The 19,095-nt window shown below is 47.9% G+C and overlaps 1 protein-coding gene across 2 annotated transcripts in view; it reads left to right on the plus strand.

Moving 5' to 3' along the window:
* Positions 1–17,907, plus strand: part of SLC24A3 (solute carrier family 24 member 3) — a 503,905-nt gene extending 485,998 nt beyond the window's left edge. For both annotated transcript variants that reach the window (XM_032248222.1, XM_032248223.1), the window contains exons 16-17: positions 12,573–12,638; positions 15,994–17,907. In XM_032248222.1, the coding sequence (XP_032104113.1) occupies positions 12,573–12,638; positions 15,994–16,143 (216 nt within the window). In that variant the 3' untranslated portion in view covers positions 16,144–17,907. The remainder of the gene's footprint in view (positions 1–12,572; positions 12,639–15,993) is intronic.
* The last annotated feature ends 1,188 nt before the right edge of the window (positions 17,908–19,095 follow it).

The raw sequence follows: 19,095 nt of genomic DNA on the forward strand, positions 1-19,095 counted from the left end.
AAGCACTGACAGTTATTGGCAAAACAAATCATGCCACAGCAGCCACCCATGTGTGACTCTGGGCTCAGAGGAGAAATTTCAGACCAGATCCATCCCTGAGTTGAATCTTTGCTAAAAGACAGAGCAGGATCTGCTTATTAGTGCTTAGGTGGCCTCTTCAACTTTATATAAAGAAGGGAAGAGCTAGAAGGGGAACAAATTCTGATCCCCAGTTTTCTATTCTAAAAGTACCAACAGGCATCATGGGGGCTGCACTGAGTGCTACCCTGGGCCACTGTAGAAGCAACTGACACTTCTACAGGGAGTTTCTGTCTGAGGGTTGGAGGAACCACTCTGGATCCTTTGTGCAGTCCCTGGTTCCTCCCTGGCCCTCTTCGGGTGCCGTCAAGTGGGCAATTCCTCAGCCACATTGAGCAGGGTATGGGACATCACATGGAGCTCACGCTGAAATGCAGACATTATTTGGAAAAATAACCCACGTTTGTTGAAAAGCAATTCTAGGGCTTATTTGCGGGGAGCATTTTGATCTACCCTCTTCTCCACCACCAGCTTTTCCCAGGAGAGGCTTTATTTCCAAAAAGACACTCGAGGGCCTCCTTTCATGTAGCATGGTAGTGACCCCATGACATCTTTCTGCATCTCTGACATCAGAACCAAGCAGCCACTGTGGGTTGAATGGCCTCTCCTAACCTCACAAGAGACCTGCCAACATTCTGAAGCAATTTTTCCATCTCATCTAGATGGGATTTCCAAGTCATAATTACCGGGTAATTATCATCCAGACAGCTGTTTTGTGCATGACATTAGGTTTAAGCATTTGGCAGGGAAGGATGAATGCAGTTTTACAGATTTTGACATTTCTTAGCACTTTGTGGCTTGCTCAGAAGGCAGCTAGTTACCTAAGTGCCCAAAATAAGAAATATTTATAAAAGTCAAAGTTTGGAAAATGGGCACTTGTTGTTCCATTATGGTGATGAACATCTATTCCACAATCTTTAAGAGAACTGAGGAAGTCACCGTGCAGGCTCCAGGAAGTCAGGCAAAACTCATATTTCTGAGATAGGGCTTAGAAATGTAAAATAAATCTGAGACATGATGGCACGATGGAGGGAGGGTGTCTGCCTCTCATTCTCCAAGCAAAAGATCACCTGAATCCAGAAACAACAGACAAAGGAGCTGCCCAGAAATACTCTCACCCCACACTGTCTGCCTGGTTTATTCTTTCTTTGACCAAGTGTTAATTGAGTGCCTACTGTGTGCTACGCTGGTAACCATTGGAGATGCTGCAGTAAGCAAGACAGACAGGCAGAGGCCTGTGCTCCTGGATCTGCAGCTATGGAAGGAGAGAATTGGAGGATTGGACAAGCAATTCCAGACAAAGATGTGATGCCTGCTTTCCTAAGGGCTGCTCGTACAGAGGTTTAGGTGCTGTGTGGCAGCAATTGGGGGACCTGGAATGCTGGGGAGTAAATGACAGTTATTCTGAGAATACGAGATCATCAGGACAAGCAAGTGGAGAGAGGTGAGAAAATTTTTTCCAAACAAAAATAACAGCTTGTAGAACACCAAAGCTATGGGAAAATTTGGGCTGCTTTTGTGGCTGGGGAGAGTATGGGATGGGTGGGGGGTTGGGGAGCTAAGAACAAAGTGGCAGGAATGAAACTAGAGACAGAGAGAAGTTGCATAGTAAAGGCCATGGTAATGGAAAGAATGAAGGGTACATGAAAAGGAGAGTGTGCCCTTTAGTAAGGAGATTCTGACAACTCCATAGAGAAAGCATTGGAGCCTGACAAGACTGATGGCAGCAAGATCAGCTATGAGGCATTTGCAGGAGAGAGAAAACAGGGTGATTGGATTAGGAGAGCTGTATCTGTTGGCTATGGTTACCATAATGCTGAGTAACAAAAGACTTGCATCCATTAGCGTATATTTCTCAGTCATATCTTTGTGGCCGACAAGTGTGTGTGACTGATCTGGGCTTGGCTGCAGGTTTCATATGAGTCTGCTCCATGTGTCTCTCATTCTCTTTGGACCACTGGCTTCTCGAGACACAGTCTTCTTTGAGACACATCATGTCTTGCTCTTCTCAAAGCAAGAGCACAAGAAGACATACCCAGCTTTGGAAACACAGTCTCAGACTTAGGCTCATATCAGGTCAGCTAACGTTGGCCAAAGCCTATCACACGGCCAAGCCCCAAATCAGGAAGCAGAAAAATGTATCCACCCGCCATGAGGCTGTGAAAAGTGTGTGGACATAAAACCTGTTATGTGGGGAGGAAGTGAGACCAGCAGTTCACTCTGCCTCTGTAGTAGTAGTAAAGCTGGGGATCAGTGGAAAGCTAAGCAAGAGACTATAGAAAGAAAAACAGGATCTGGCAATGAGTTTAACTTCAGCCCCTAAACAGCTGTTCACGAGGAGGTAAGTCGGGAGAGGCAAGGATTTTGTAAGCTATTGCAAAATTTTTGGGTGTTATTGTAACTGCCATTGAGGATTTTGGCAAGGTGATGATTCCCTTTACATTTTAAGATTATATCTGATGCTGTTTGTAAATGCATAGAAGAAGGCAAGAGTGGAAGAGAGGGGACAGGTCAAGGACCAGATAACAAAAAGAGATTCTTTTGAAGGAAGAATTGATAAGATTTTCTAACAGATATATTGAGAGGATGTAAAGGAGAAAAATCGTAAGTAACATGTGGTTCTTTGCCTGAGCAACTAAGTGTACTGTGGTGCCCCTCGTGAAGATGGGGAGACAAGCTGGGAGATGAGGAACTTGTTTGAGATGAAATACAAATGTTCCATTTGGGACAAATACAGCTGGATATGTTTAAGGGTCACCCTAATGGAGATGTCGAGGAGGTAGAGGAAATGATGGGTGTCAATTTCAGTGGCAAGGTCTTGGTTGCAGGTATGAACCTGGAAGTCAAGGACCTGAACCGCAAGTAACAATGTAAGAAGGTAGGTGTAGATAGAGGGGAAGGCCTAGAACATGTCCCGATGCTGGATGGCGAAAGAAACAAACGTTCGCTGAAGGAGACTGAGGAAGGGCCAGCCAGGGATGGGGAGAATCAGAGGAAGGGGGACCACAGAACCAGAAGAAAGTTAAAAGGAGGTTGGAGCAGCCAAGTCCAAGGTCTTTCTTCTAAGGCCACTGTGTTCAGCCAACCATCACCTCCTCCAAGAAGCCTACCCCCAGCCAAATTTAGTACCTACATGATACCATAAGGTGTATTCTCTGATGTGTGTGCCTCCCCCTTAACTCTCTGAGGGAAGGAGCTGTATCTTACTCAACTTGTGCTCTTTCCCACCGAGCTGAGGGCTTCCGTGGAATGAATCAATGAACCCATTCGTTCTTGATGTCTCCGTCTTTCCTTCTCACCTTGTATGGCAACCGTTCCCAGCTAAGGCCCCCAGCTCCTGGACACTGCTTCCTCTGCTAGAACTAGTCTTCCCTGTTCTGCAAATTCCTTTCCTCGCCCCTAGGGACAGTAGGTGCTGGAGACAACTCATACAGGCGCCAAAGAAGTGATCATGTGTAGCTCTTCCTAGTTCACTCCGGCGATGCCACATTACTAGTTTGAAATCAGCCATGATGGCAGTAGTTACACTACAGAAACAGGACCATGTTAGAAGACCACTGCTAAGGTCATCTACAAACCACCCCACAGGACCTGGATAGGTAACTTGGGGATAGCGTGGTGACATCTTAATGAATGAAGCCTCTCAAGGTTATTCAAACAGAGCTCCTGGGAGCAAAAGTAATACCATCCAATCTCCTTAATCTCAGCCATTGAGTTTCAGGCTCTGTGTCAGGAAAATTAGGTGATGTGTGGAGGAAGGAGGGGTCCTTCCAGATCCTACTGTGGAAGGGCTTACCTGGAAAGTGGAATCAGTCTCTGTTCATCACAGTTTAGGTTCCCCAGAAACTACTCACTTCTAAGATGAGGATCCAAGGTGAAGCGTTTATTCAGGGGGAGCAGTATGAGAGTGGAGAGGGAGAAGGAGGCAAGGCACCCACACTGGCTGTGCCAGCAAGTCTATTACCACAGTGGGCAGTGAGGGCTGACTTCCACGGCGAGAGCTCTGGGAAACGGAGGACAGCCTCTGTCTCAGAATGCCTCCATCCAAGGGGCAGGAGAGATGGAAGGTTGATGCACCCACTCCTCAGAGTCATTGGCGGAGAACAGCTTCTGGGATTGTTCATTTCTTGGCACTTCTATGGTTCAGGAGAAAGTCCTAAGGCACAGAGGCAGGAATGGCTATTGGGAGACAGCTGGCTCCCACCAAAATGGCACCTCGGAGAGGTGGGGGGACGTGGATGAGTGCCGATGGCAACTGCTAGAGGGGCATCTGGGATTCTTACAGTTCATTCAGGACTCTTACAAACATGGTAGGCAGACAAGTGAAACCCCGTCTCTTCTAAAAATACAAAAATTAGCCAGGCGTGGTGGCACACACCTATAGTCCCAGCTACTGGGAGGCTAAAGCAGGAGAATCACTTGAACCCAGGAGGCGGAGGCCACAGTGAGTTGAGATCATGCCACTGCACTCCAGCCTCGGCAACACAGCAAGACTCCATCTCAAAAAAAAAAAAATTACTAGGCAGGAAAGGTCCAGATACACTTTTGAGGGCTTTTAGAGGGTAAAGAGAGGCTTTTCCCTGGCTTTTGGCTGTGCCCGGAATAGTACGACGAAATTGAGAATTTAGGGTCCAAAGCCCCCAATTCTAAATGCCGCCCAGATCCCTCAGCAGCTTCACAAGCTTGACTAAGTGGTTTAACCTCTCTGAGTCTCAGTTGTCTCATCTTTCAAATGGGGAGAACAAAATCCACTCTGCATACTTCATGAGTATGCACTATGGTACTAAATGACTTAAGGACTTAAGGATGCAACTGTGGTTAAATTGCTTCTTTTCTGTGGGCTTGGTCACTATCTTGCCCCATTTAATTGTTCAAAGAGATTCCCACCCAGTGATATGATACAACGTCAAGCCGTAGCCGGGAACATCCCTTTAGAAACTACTCCCAAACAAGTGCAAAGCTACCCAAATAAGAAGATGTGAAATGACATGCAACGTGTGTTCCAAGTTAGAAATAAATTAGCAAACATCCAAGGGCTTCTTATTTTTCCTAAAAGAATTTGTTGGTTGGGTCGAGCTGACCCCAAACCATAGATTTTAAGCTGTGGTATGGGGGAAATCAGAATCTTTTAGGATGGGGGTGTTGGCTCTCCAAAGGTAGGGTTCAGAGAACTGTGTTATGAACAGCAGGTATGCATGAAACTTGGTATGAATGAGTCTCCGTGTGTGCATCCGTACTAAAAAATGTACATGCACTGTGGGCTAAATTCCTATTGACTTTGGAAATAGCCACCCTCCTGTTTCCTCTGCAACAGCTGCCAAGAGGGAACTGGAGAATGCAAATGCATGCTTCTTAAGGCAAGAAATGAACACAGCGTTAAATGTCAGGACCGAACAATCTGAACTGTGCCTCGCATGCTCTCAAATCAGCATTGCCTTGAAGATTTTCTTCCTTGTCACTTAATGTTCCCTGCCTGTGGGGCAGGTAGGAGGGAGAGGATCCAGTTCAACACTGTGCAGTCCTTTCCCAAGGTCATTCAGGGATGAGAGAGTTTGGTGATATTGTTTGGCTTAACATGCCCCAAGGAAATAGCTTTGCTGCCCTCAGGGAGAGTTACTGGGATGATGAAAATGTTTTATATTTTTGTTGAAGTGTGGGTTACATGAGTATATGCGTTTGTCAAAACCCATCCAATAGTGAGAACACTTAAGATCTGTGCATTTTACTCTATGCAAATTATGCCTCAATTAAAAAACAATTTGGTGCCCTCTTGCTTTGTTATTTGCAGAGATCAGCTTAAAGCCAACACTCACCATGATCTGTCTCCCCATCGACTCTCCACTCTTGCCCTTTGCTATGCAGCCTCACTTCCTCCCACTATGCACACGCGCATATACACACAGGCAAACACACACACACACAGGCATGCACTCAGACGCACACACATGCATGCACACATGCAAACACACACAAACACACACACACATGCAAGCTCACATGCAAACACGCACACACACACACACACATGCTCAGAATCACCAGCTGATGCTTTTTTTTTTTAATTGCATTTTAGGTTTTGGGGTACATGTGAAGAACATGCAAGATTGTTGCATAGGTACACACATGGCAGTGTGATTTGCTGCCTTCCTCCCTTTCCCCTATATCTGGCATTTCTCCCCACACTATCTCTCCCAACATTCTTTTTCTTTTTTTCTTTTTTTTTTTTTTTGTTGAGATGGAGTCTCGCTCTGTTGCCCAGGCTGAAGTGCAGTGGTGCAGTCTCAGCTCAATGCAACCTCCGCCTCCCTGGTTCAAGTGACTCTCCTGCCTCAGCCTCCCAAGTAGCTGGGACTACAGGTGTGCACCACTATGCCCAGCTAATTTTTCTATTTTTAGTAGAGACAGGGTTTCACCATGTTGGCCAGGATGGTCTTCATCTCCTGACCTCGTAATCCGCCTGCCTCGGCCTCCCAAAGTGCTGGGATTATAGGCGTGAGCCACTGCACCCAGCCACAGGTGCTCATTTTTGTTTGTTTGTTTGTGATAGGGTTTTGCTCTGTCGCCCGGGCTGGAATGCAGTGGTGGGATCACAGCTTACTGCAGCTCAAGCGATCCTCCCACCTCAGCCTTTCAAGTAGCTGGGACTACAAGCACACACCAACAGACCTGGCTAATTTTTTTTTTCATTTTTTGTAGAGATGGGATCTCACTATGTTGCCCGGCTGGTCTTTAACTCCTGGACTCAGGCAATCCTCCCACATCAGTTTCCCGAAGTGCTGGAATTACAGGCATAAGCCACCATGCCTGGTCCAGATGCTCATTTAAACATACAGTATGCGGAGCGGGGGAGCTGCAGGGGTGGGGGAATTAGGTGTTAGGTGAGGAGAAACGCACTAGCCAGGCATCTGCCCTCAGAGCATTTGGACCTGCTGGGCTGGTAGGAACGTGCCCCAGGCACAAGCAGGACGACATCGGCACCAGGTGGACAATATTGAGGTTGGAAGAGGCAGAAGGACTCAGGGCGGGATGGGCAGAGTGCAGGTGGGAAGGAGGTGAGACCACCCACCCAGCTGGACCGAAAGTCTCAAAAGGGGGCGCAGGAGTGTGCTAAGCTGCCGACTACAGAGAAGAGGTGCTAGGACGTGAGATAGTGACGTGGGGTCCTTAGCAGAGCTCCTGGCCCTCCTCATCTCTTCCTTAATGGCAACCCTGTCAGGAAGGAGGAGCCCTACAGGCCTCTTTTCATTTTGTTTTTGAATTACAAAAGTAATACACATTAACAGCCCAAACCTGGAAGTGTCCCAGATGTCCATCAACAGGAGCATAATTAAACACACCACAGCAGATTTACACTGCTGTAAAAATAAATGAGCTGTTGATGCAATGAAAACACTGAAGGAGTCTTTAAAAATGTTGTGGGCATAAGAGTACACACTGCAGAATTCCACTTCTGTGAAGCTCTAGGACGGCCTGAACCGCCCTATGGTGGAGAAACAGGGCAGTGCCTGCTTTGGGCAAGACTGGCAGGAGGGCACCAGAGAACTTTCTGGAATGACAAAAGTGTTCTGTGCCATGGTAGGGTTTGGGTTACATGGATGTGTGCATTTCTCAGAACCCGTTGAATGGTAAAATTTTGTTGTGCGAATTTTACCATATAAAAATGGCATCTAAGACTAAAAGACCCATGAACTGTGAATGAACTCTACTTAATGAGATACAGGCAGGAGTGCTGGTCTCTACAGTTTACTTTGAAGTTCACACAAACATACATGCACAGGCCCTGCTCTTAAAAAAATAAGATGGGCCAGGCGCAGTGGCGCACGCCCATAATCCCAGCACTTTGGGAGGCCGAGGCGGGCGGATTACGAGGTCAGGAGATAAAGACCATCCTGGCCAACACAGTGAAACCCCATCTCTACTAAAAATACAAAAATCAGCGGGGCGTGGTGGTGCATGCCTTTAATTCCATCTACTCAAAAAGCCAAGGGAGGAGAATCACTTGAACCAGGGAGTTGAGGCCACAGTGAGCCGCGATCACGCCACAGCACTCCAGCCTGGTGACAGAGCGAGACGCTGTGTCTAAATAAATAAATAAATAAGATGGTATAATTCTTTCAACTTTTCTGAATGCTTGAAAACTTTCATAGCAGCTCACTGGGTTTTAAAAAACTACATATACTCATGATAAATTAAATAAAGTGGGGAAGGGAGAGAGAGAACATTGGACAGAGACGACATTGCTTCTGGACTACTATCCAGGGAGTGGCATGCGGCGTTTCTCCACCTCCAGCCTCACTCTGACCCATCCCTGCTGCCCCGCAGAACACTGGCTCCTTATAACGCCTATGCAAAATGAGACCTTATGGACTTGTGCTATTCATTCCTTAATTACATTTTAATCACGTGGTCTGTGCCCATGCCCATGCCAGGTGGAGGGTAAAGTCAGACGTGGTTCCTACCCTTGCGGTGTCTGTAATCTAGTAAGCTATTGATCCATGATAGGTTTAGAAAAGAAGCTACCTCGGGTGCCAGGAAATGGATGCAAACTCCAATTATTGAGGATGTACAGGTATTGATCGACTTACCACCTATGCAACTTACGACCATTTGACTTTACAACCACAATCGCTAGCCATGACTGCTCTGCGTCTGGCAGCACAGACGTTGCCCAGCTGGGTGTACGACAGTGCGGACCAGCTTCCGGCAGCACTACCATCTCTGCGTGCACCATTTCAACTGTACGTATAGCCTACTCAACTACGACCACATCGTGTTACGACCGGTCCGCGGTCCCGACCATGGTCGTAAGTCGAGCACTAGCTGTATTACACACCAGGCTCTGTTCAAGAGTTTTAACGCGGATTAGTTCAGTTCAGCCTCATAAGCACTGACAAAGCACGAACTGTGTTATTCCTATTTTACACTTTGAAAAACTGAGGCTTAGGGAAGTTCAGTTACCCGTCCGTGATGATACAGCAAGTGAGTGACAAGCAGAGATTCACAACCCAGGAAGCTGGATCTGGAGTCCATGCCTTAAACCAGAGGGTGGCAAACATTTTCTATAAGGGGCCAGGCAGGAAATATTTTCAACACTGTGGATCATTCTGTGTCTATCGAAACCACTCAGCTCAACTGCTGTCGTATGGAAATAGCCATTGATGATATGTTAAATGAATGAGCTGAGTTCCAAATTTTATTTACAAAGACAGATTGGAGCCGGATGCAGTGGCTCATACCTATAATCCCAGCACACTGGGAGGCCAATGCTGGAGGATTGCTTGAGGCCAGGAGTTTGAGACCAGCCTGGGCAACATAGCAAGACCCTACCTTTAAAAAAAAAGTAGCTGGACAGCTACTTGGGAGACTGAGGCAGGAGGATCCCTTGGGCGCAGGATTCAAAGCTGCAGTGAGCTATGATCTTACCTCTGCACTCCAACCTGAGCAACAGAATGAGACCCTGTCTCTTAAAAGAAAAAAAAAGGCCATGACTCCTGCCCCAAACCATCCATAGCTGCAGTAGCAGCTAGGACATGTTTGAGCTGGACCAGAAGGCAGCTTCAGGAGCACTCATTCCTGCCTGTCACATCCTTGTGGAAGTACAAAGGTCAGACAGCAAGGAGTAAATACAGGCTTTATGAGCCCAGGCCTCTAACACTGAAAACACAAAAATACACCCCTGGGTGCATGTAGCAGTTCATGACCAAAGGAGGGCTATAGAGAATGAGGTGAGAAGTTAAAAACACACAGAAACCCTGCAAAATACTTAGTTGCCTTTCGCCTCTGGAACCAGATTTAGAAGTTCAGCTACACTGTTCTTTGAGATTTCATGTGAACATAGGAAGGTAAAGTTCAAAAGCTTTGGTGTAACAGGATTCGTTTTGAAAATGTTTGGCCAAAGAGAATTGTCCTGCTAGGAGCTTTGCTGTTGCTGGTTCTTGGTTTCTTAAGGGCATGAAATCACTTACTAAGTTCTTGTTTCCGACAAGGATTTGACCCTGGAGCTCGGAGGGCAAGCGGAGCTGGAAATGCCTTGCCCTCTTAGAATGTATCTGTGTACACAGTGTTGAAAGAGCTCAAAGGATTCCTGAGTGTTTATCCACAGTTTCACATCTACCCAAGGGTGACTGAGGATAGCTCCAAGAGCCTCTTTTCTCTCAGAAGCTGCCATCTTGCTCCAAGGAGCCCACCTCCCTTCAACATTGGCCAGAACACAGGGGATGATCAGAGTGTGGACAGAATATTTGGGGGAAGAAAATCTCCTTCAATACAACACGTTTGTGATGCAGTCCTGCATGCTGGCCTCTTGATACTAACCCAGCTGACGAGACTAGGAAAATCTAGCCACTGTCAGGTTGAGTGTGTGCATGAAGCCACCACCCGGACTGTGATGGGGCCAATCTGCCATTTTTCCACACTGAATTAACCAGGTTAACCCATTGCTCTAGTGTCACGGGGATACGACTTGAGTCTTTCTTTATTCTCAGGAAGGCATTTGGTGGCAGGGGACTCTGTCCAGCTGGGGACTAGCAGATGGTTGAGTCACCAGGATTGCAAGTCACTGGAGAAAGAGTCCCGCTCAGTCCCTCTGTGACAGGACATCACTAAGTCACATGTCACCGGATCTTCACAGAAAGGGTTGGCTGTTTAGGGCATACGGTGTCCTGTCACCAGAAAATAAACCTGACACACCCACCTAAGGAGACACCTTCCCATATGCACACTCCAGTGGTGAACGGGTGCAGTCATGGCAAGAGGTACCCTAAACCCTGTCAGAAGGTCCCAGAGCCACTCCTACTCGATAATCACTGCTTAGTTGCCTAAATGCACAAATCAACCAGCCTCATTTTCCCTTCCCATGGACACAGGGAAGCTTTTCACTCCCTGCGGAACAGTGTACATTGGTTGGGGTCCGTAGTCCTCAAGCCCGAATGCACACAAGCATTTCCAAGTGAAACGTGTGAAAAATGAATGTCAGGGTCCCTTCCCCGGACCACTTGGAGACTAGTAAAAGTGGATCTGGGCTTTATACTTTGTCTAAATCAGTGGTTCTGAAACGTTCCTGTGCTACAGAAGCGCCTGGAGTTAGAGCACAGATTCATGGGCCCTGCCCCAGGGCTTCTGATTCAGGAGTTCTGGGTGGGGCCTGAAATCCTGCATTTGTAACAAGTTCCAAGAGCTGCTGCCTCTGCTGGCCCCAGAACCAGCCTCGGGGAACCACTGCTCTAAGGTATCTCTTCTCTTTCTGGGCGGCTGGCCTTATGACTTTGGTCAAAGACAGAAGCAGTGTCTTCTCTCTACACCTTGAGAGAAACGCTTTGGCCTTTGTCTGCCAAGTCGGCACCCTAGTACTTACCTGCTCTGCTTGATATTATAGGCACAGTCACATGTGGCCCTTTAAATGTAAATTTGGTTAAAGATGAGATTAAAACATTTTTTTTCAGTTGCATGAACCACATTTCAAATGCCCAACAGCCACACGTACCCAGCGGCTACCATGTTGGAGAGTACAGATATAGAACCTCCCGTCACTGCAGAAAGTTCTGCTGGTCAGTGCTATTCTACAGAAACTCCAAGGCTGGGCGCAGTGGCTCATGCTTGTAATCACAGCACTTTGGGAGGCCGAGGTGGGAGGATCACTTGCCTCCAGGAGTTCAAGACCAACCTGGGCAACAGAGTGAGACCTAGTCTCTACAAAAAATCAAAAATTAGCCAGGGGTGATGGTGTGTGCCTGCAGTCCTCAGGAAGCTGAGGCCAGAGGATCACTTGGGGTTGGGAGCTTGAGGCTGTAGTGAGCTGAGATCATAACACTACACTACAGCCTGGGCAACAGAGTGAAACCCTGCCTCAAAAAAGAAAGGAGGAACTCCAAATACGTTTCTCTCTTTCTCTTCATTGGCTGTTATCCCCATTCTGTGAAAAACAAACCTCCGAAAATCCCTTTGCTAATACCAGAAATGGAATTTTAACTTTTTCCTCTTTTTTGTTTGCCCACAAGAGCAACCCTCACCCACTTCTTCCCATCACGTTTGGGGAAGGACAGAGACATTTTAGTGCAAAAGGGATGAAACGTTTATTGATATTTTTCCATTGCCCATGTCATGAAATTTATCCTACAAGCAGTGTGGGTTTGAGAAAGCAAAAGCTCCCTGGAGGTAAGGGAGCACGTGGATGGGGATGTGTTGTGGGCCACAAGAATCTCGCAGCCCCGATGGAGAGTTCAGGTGGCCGTGGGGCACTCCAGCCGGAGCCTGGCTGCTGAGGGTAAGGCCAGGGTGGGACTGAGTGTGGACAAGACAAAGAAGACAAGCTCTGGGTTTCCAGAAAGTGTCAGTTTTGGGGCTGGCCGCTGAAGCCGTCTGTTGCTTTTTCATTCTAGAGGGGAGATGTGGAACCACTGCTACTCAAAGGTGGGTGGGCAGAGGCCTCTTCCAAAGCCTGACTCTGCTTAGGAAGCCTCGTTTTTTAGAAGCCTAACTCTAGCCCTCTTTTACAGATCCGGCTGAACAGCAGGGGGCTGATCTACTCCGTGGGCTTGCTCCTGGCCTCCGTCTTTGTCACGGTAGGTTGGCAGCTCTCTCCTCGTGCCTGCGTTTGCCTGTTCTTTCCTCCATTTGGGTTGTTTGGATACCCCTAGCCTCCTGGTGACGAGACAAGCAACTGCTATGTCCCATCTCCTGGCTCTTTCTTCTGGAATTGAGTCATAGTGACCCACTGGGTCACCTTTTCCCTTTCGGAAAGAAGCCAGTCTTCCTGCCAAAGGCATGGCCCTGTCTTTTGCAGCGCACAAACCGTTTTCCCAAATGCAAAGAGAAGATCCTACTTTGTCTACAATATTAGTCATGGAAAGGTAGACTCCAATTCACTGATCGTTCCAGGATCCCACATGAATCCATGGATTTGACTAACACTTGGAAACTAAAAACCTATTTTATTGACGTGCGTTTGAGGCCATTCCACTGTCTCCACCATTACGCCCACTGTGTACTTCAATATTCCCGCCCCAAGTGACATGTGTGTTGGGAACAAGTTGACACCAATGCATGGACTCACCCACATGGAACATCCAGAAACATACAAATACACTGTTGAATGTCCATATGAATAAGCATTGAGACACAATATATTTTTTCCTTAATTTTTCAAGGAAATGGTCATTGAGTGACACCTGGCATGTTGTTAGCATAAATATGCCAGAGAATGGGAATTCACAAGGACAGGCCGGAAGCCAGACAAGTAACTCACAGTATCAGGGTGTGAATCGAATGTCAGCATTGCACCAAAGCAAATACTGCCTTACGCAAAAGTGAGAATCGACATCATTCATGCTCTCATGGTTCAGGAGGCCCTGCCGTTCGGCCATGACTTGGAGTGGTGATGCTGGTGACAGCCACACACCGTGCTTAGTGTTTTGTGTATATATTTTCCCATTTGGAGCTCATCACACCCCCCACGAGGTGTCTTTAATGTCAGCCCTATTATACAGATGAGCGACTGAAGCCTAGAGAAGCTAATTGACTCGTTTTCACTGACACCGAGTGAATGAAGGAACAAGCCAGCGGACACCAAGGGTGCGTGCGGATAGCTACTGTGCGTGTTTTTAGGCTGTGCTGCAGTTATACCATCTACAGGAGACCCGGCTAACCACTAACTGGGCTGTCAAAATGAGGTTGCCAAAATGCTGAAGAAGGTTTGGGGGAGGAAAAGCAATTTAAAACATGTTAAGTTTGCAATGCGTGTTTGACATCCAAAGGAAGAGGTGAAGAAAGCCATTGAAAATACGAATCTGAGTTCACAAGAGATGTTCAGTCTGCGGACACCGTAGTGCAGATGGTATTTAAAGCCCTGCAGCTTGGGCGAGCTCACCAAGGGAATGAGTGCGTACAAAAGAAGAGAAGAGGCCCAGTGTCTGAGTTTCGGGGCCGCCTGACACTTACAGGTCAGGACACTGAGGCCAATACACCAAAATAAGCTGAGAAGGGACAGTTTGGAGATGCAGGAAGAAAACCAGGAGAATGCGGCGTCCTGGAAGCCACCTGCCGAAGGGCTTTGTGGTGGAGGGAGCTATCGGCTGAGTCAGGGAGACGAGCCCTGAGCAGTGGCCGTTGCAGTTAGCAGTGCAAAGCCATTGGTGCTCATGAGAGGGTAGCGTTGTGCAGTGGGGTGGAGCAGGCTAACAGAGAATGGAAGGAGAGAGACTGCAGACTGCGGGTGGGCGTTCACAACTCTTCCGTGTTCTCTGGCTGTGAAGAAAGGAGAGAAATGGAAATTCAGAAAAAAAAATTATTTTAAGATGAGTGAGATAACAGAATCTCCCTATGCCAATTAGCATAATCCAGGGATGCGGTTGTGCCATGTAGCTAGAAGAGAGGGGAGTTGCTGGAACAAGGTCATTAAGCAGGATGGAAGATGGGATCGGGGGCGTGCAGGGTGGAGTGGACCTCACTGCCAGGAGAGAAGGCAGGAAGGTGGAGTTGGGAGTCTGTGCTGTGGAAATGAGTGAGGGTGGGGAAGCAAGTGTTGGAGATTGGAAGAGGGGGAGAGGTATGAAGTAGCCACCTGGTCAAGGGACAGACAAGGGACTAGGGAAGGATGAGATGTCTGCTGAAAAGCATTAATGCCCCACTTAACATCAGCGGTCTCAATATGAAGTAAGACCCATCAGCATGGCTGGCTAATTTCCTCCAGCCCCGATGGTCAGCCGCGTGGATACAGCGTGAACCAGATTGGGACTTGGCTTGAACTGAAGGGTTGTGGCTTAGCCAACCAAGGACAGCCGAGCAAGAGAGGCCAGGGAATCAGGGTGGATGCCCCAGAGTGACTCCAGCGGGTGCAGGTGGAACTGAAGCGAAGGAAGGGGGGAAGGAAAGGGGCAACGTGGGTGAAGCCTGGAGAAGTGGTGATGGTGTCAGTGAGGTGTGGGCTGTGAGGGTTTGCAGAGTTGTGGGAGCTGAGCAATCGGGTGGAGTAAGCTAGAAAGGAAGAGATGTGAGTCAGAAAGTGGAGTGTGTGACACTAAGATAATGCAGATGCTTCAATCACTTCCCATAACAACAGCTAGGCCCCAGTGCCACCAGCAGACCTTTCTGCCATGAAACGGCCTGCCCCTGGGCTGGACAGTACCGCCAGCTGTGGTTGGCTGTAGCACTTGAAATGTGGAGCTGTGTTTTAATTTTATTTCACTTAAATTTGGGTAGCATGTAGGCCAGTGGGTGTGAGTGGTGAGACTGGATGGAGGATGAGAACTTGAGGAGGCAGAGGGTTGGTAAGACCCTCTCCCTCTCTGGGGGCATTGAACTCACTGAGAAAGTCAGCAGGAGAGCAGTGGAGAATGGCAGGAGCGGGCAGAAAGCGTCAAGGATGGGCAGTGCCCAGGCTTACACCATTGACTGCAACAGGAGGAACCAAGAGGGACCGTGGGAAGACCGGAGATTCCAGGCTCAGTGTTTTCAGGGAGGAAAGAAGGAAAATGGTCTGGAAGCACTGTGAGGAGCCGTGGGGAGGGAGCAACTTCCTCACCTCCAGGTGCAGCCATGGGAAGAATGCGGCTGAAGTGTCCCCAGGAGAGCAGGGGTCTGCTTAGAGCAAAAAGGCCCAGAACAGGTGAAGGGCCCGCAGGGACGTGGGGCTGCAGCTCCGTGAAGAGGGTTGGCTGCTGGGATGCGCTTGTGAGTCCTGCCATTTGTTTTAGTTACTTTTCCACAACCAGCAGCTTCTGGCTTCTTTTCTTCCTGATGTTGATGTTCTCACCTTCCACAATCTGAGACGAGTTGGATTTTGCAGGCTCAGAGGATATCAGCACCCCACCTGAGGCCCACAGTCAGCAGCCCTTCCCCCGGTCCCTGGCTTCCCCCACCCACCCCCGAGAAGCTGCTGCCTCTTCCTGGCACCCTCTGAACCTGTTCTGTACCCTGCAGGTGTTCGGTGTCCACCTGAACAAGTGGCAGCTGGACAAGAAGCTGGGCTGTGGGTGCCTCCTCCTGTATGGCGTGTTCCTGTGCTTCTCCATCATGACGGAGTTCAACGTGTTCACCTTCGTGAACCTGCCCATGTGCGGGGACCACTAGCCACCGGGCGCCTGCAGAGGCTCAGCTTCTCCTTTTCTGTGCAATACGAGACAAGGCAGCAACCCGAGTCACGTGGGCCCCCAGGGCCACGGCGTTCGTCTCTCCTGTGCTGTCCTCAGGCCTCCGCTCCTGTTTTGGTGGCCCAGGCTCTCCCCTGCCTCGTCCTCACTCCCCCACGTCCTTGGGTCCCACCCACCCACCCTTTCCTGCCTCCTCCATGTGAAGACATCCAACATCCACGTGACTCTTCCAGCTCCATTTTTGAACAGTGACTGAGATTCTAGAAAAACTGGCTGCTAACTGGCCCGAGCCGGGCAACACTGATTCCAGCCCCTCCTCCTTTTTTAAGTTATTTGATGGAAGACTCGCCTAATTTATGACCTGAGACTGTTGAAGAAATAGAGAGGAGGGGTCCGTTGATTACAGGGAGTGTTTGGGATTTTGTTCGGTTCGGAGGTGATGCCTAGGTGACTGGGTTTGGGGGGATTGTTTTCTTTTGGGGGTCTTCCCCTTTTACTCCTTTTCTTCCAGAGATCAAGAGCTTCTCTTGCATCTTCTTCCACTGGGCTTGGGATTAACCAGCGACCCAAAAGCTGCACCTGCGATGTTGCCTGGGCTTGCGTCCCAGGCGTGTTGAAGTATGTATGGATGTAGCTCTTTTTAGAGGAGCCACTGGGCAGGGCCACCAAGAACAAATGCATGACATTTTATAGCCAAGAATGCCTCGCTCAAGGCTTGTGGGCGTCCGCTGGGGGTGGGGGGACACAAGGTTTTGGAGGAAGAAGACAGCTTCCTTCATGTCCATCATCACCATCTCTTTCTCACTAGGTTCTTTCTAGTTTTCAAGCAATAGTTCTAGCCTCCCTGAGGCCTTGGACAAGGGGGTCCCAGTTAAACTACCCATCCGTGAGGTGCCAGGCAATCAACGACAAAAGCTTCCCCGACTTGCGAGTCCCCGAGATGTGCTCTTGTTGCTTGGCATTTGGGGTGACAGGGAGTGACCCAGAGGCCACCACTGCTTTTCGTGCAGGAGTTACAGACACTGGTTTCTTGGAAAATGGAGAGAAGCGCACTTTGCACAGACGTCGTCAATTAAGTCCCAGTTTGCCACTTGGTATTGAGTACACTGGACCCTGACCGCTGGCTCTTGGGCAAACGTCCTTCCTCACGGGGCGCCTCTGCCAAGCCAGCCCAGCTGCACCCCTCCCTTCCTGGAGGGATGGCCAGGGAAGGAGAAAACAGAACTGACACCTTTGAAACCACAGAATGTGTTACATGCAGACTCACTCAAGGGCATAAGTTATTATGAACATTCTTGCCAACCACTGCTCAACAGCCCTGCTAGATTTTTGTATGATGCTGGATTATTATGCAGACTAATTCCACCCAGTCAAGACACACCCATGCTTGTTCACTTGTATTTATTGAAACCGTGGATTCTTGCCCGTGCTGTCCCTTGTATTTACTTTAAGCACTGATCACTTATCATTCATTCGGTATGGTTTTCCCTGTCCCTTGTACACATTCTGGTATGAATTTGTAAAAATAACCTGCTACAAATTGGTTGAATGTTTCTGTTTGTGGTACAAGCCAGCATTAGTGGATGGGGCATGTGCCCAACTGAGGAACAAAAGGAGAAATCACCAATTTGGGCTCTCAGAGCTAAGACACACTTATTGATTCTGTTGCACATTTTGCACTGGTTTATGGCGATTGTTTTCTTGGACGGATAGTGTAAAATAAACTTCTCTGTTCTCTATCCTTCCCTGAGCAGAGTGAATTACTTTCTCCCCTGGAAGGCTGTGCATTTTCCATTGAGGAGACTATATGTGAGGTCAAATGATCGCAGTCACTATGTGGCCAGGTATTGGCCACCTGCTGTTTCTGCGTTGCCTCACCTGGAAAGCTGGTGTATGTGTGGCACATTCCGAGAATGAAGTGGGAAGCTGTGGGTCCCCTCTAAATCTCGAAGGGACTTTAGGCCTGTCATCCTATCATAGAATTCTAGAACTCTACCTGTCCTAGAATACGTTAGTTAGAGATTCATTCTTTCCATTGAGCATGAGAGAAGGAGCTTCACAGTACTGATGATGACATTTTGGAGTGGGCAAATTCTCCATTCTGCCTGATTTTGGTAGTACTTAATCGTGAAAATTAAGACTTCCCCAAAGCTGATTCCTTAAAAGAGAGAATGACATAGTTGTAATAAGCCATGTTCTGATCCTGGGTGATGCTCAAGAAATAGTTGCCCAGATCTAAATTAGTAAACACAGAACTAGGTTTCCACCAGAAATGCCGCACAATTCATTTATAAGAGTCAGAAGAAAAATAGCTACTAATCCACAGCACCAACTTCATTTAACTACTGAAAAATATATATTCCCAGGGTGGGGGGAATGCTAGGTACTTGGCTTGGTTTTGAGTGTTTCCATCTTCAAATGTTTTATTACTATATTTGTGTATTTTACAAATATACCCTGGACACAGGGCAGGGTGTTTTCATTATGCTGATCAGTGCATACAAAGCATTAGGTAATTTTACATTAAGTATCTTGTTAGACTAGTCTTCATTAGTTTTACTTTTAATCTCAAGCAAAGACATTTAGTCAGTGTTTTTTTAAAAAAAACAAAAAACATTTTTCATGAAATCTTTAGAAACTATAGTTCATGGCTGAATTTCTCGAAGTGAGAATTCTGGGACAAGGTAGAGTTTTCATGTTTCCATGCATAATAATTGCTAACTCAAGAACTATGGGGGTTTCCTTTCTGAAATGAGAATGTAGCCTATTTCTGCTTAGATCTCAGCCATGCGCAACTGTCTTGGGTCGTGAGTTGAGAATGGGATTTGAAACGAACCAGCTGTTCGGTGATGCCAGATTGCCAATATTGCTCTTCTCACTGTTTCTGCTGAACTGGGACTTAAGATGGGGCTGGGATGGGTTTGAGGAAAGA

This window comes from Sapajus apella, unplaced genomic scaffold (assembly GCF_009761245.1).
Source record: "Sapajus apella isolate SASKATOON/1434 unplaced genomic scaffold, GSC_monkey_1.0 scaffold65, whole genome shotgun sequence".
NCBI lineage: Eukaryota > Metazoa > Chordata > Mammalia > Primates > Cebidae > Sapajus > Sapajus apella.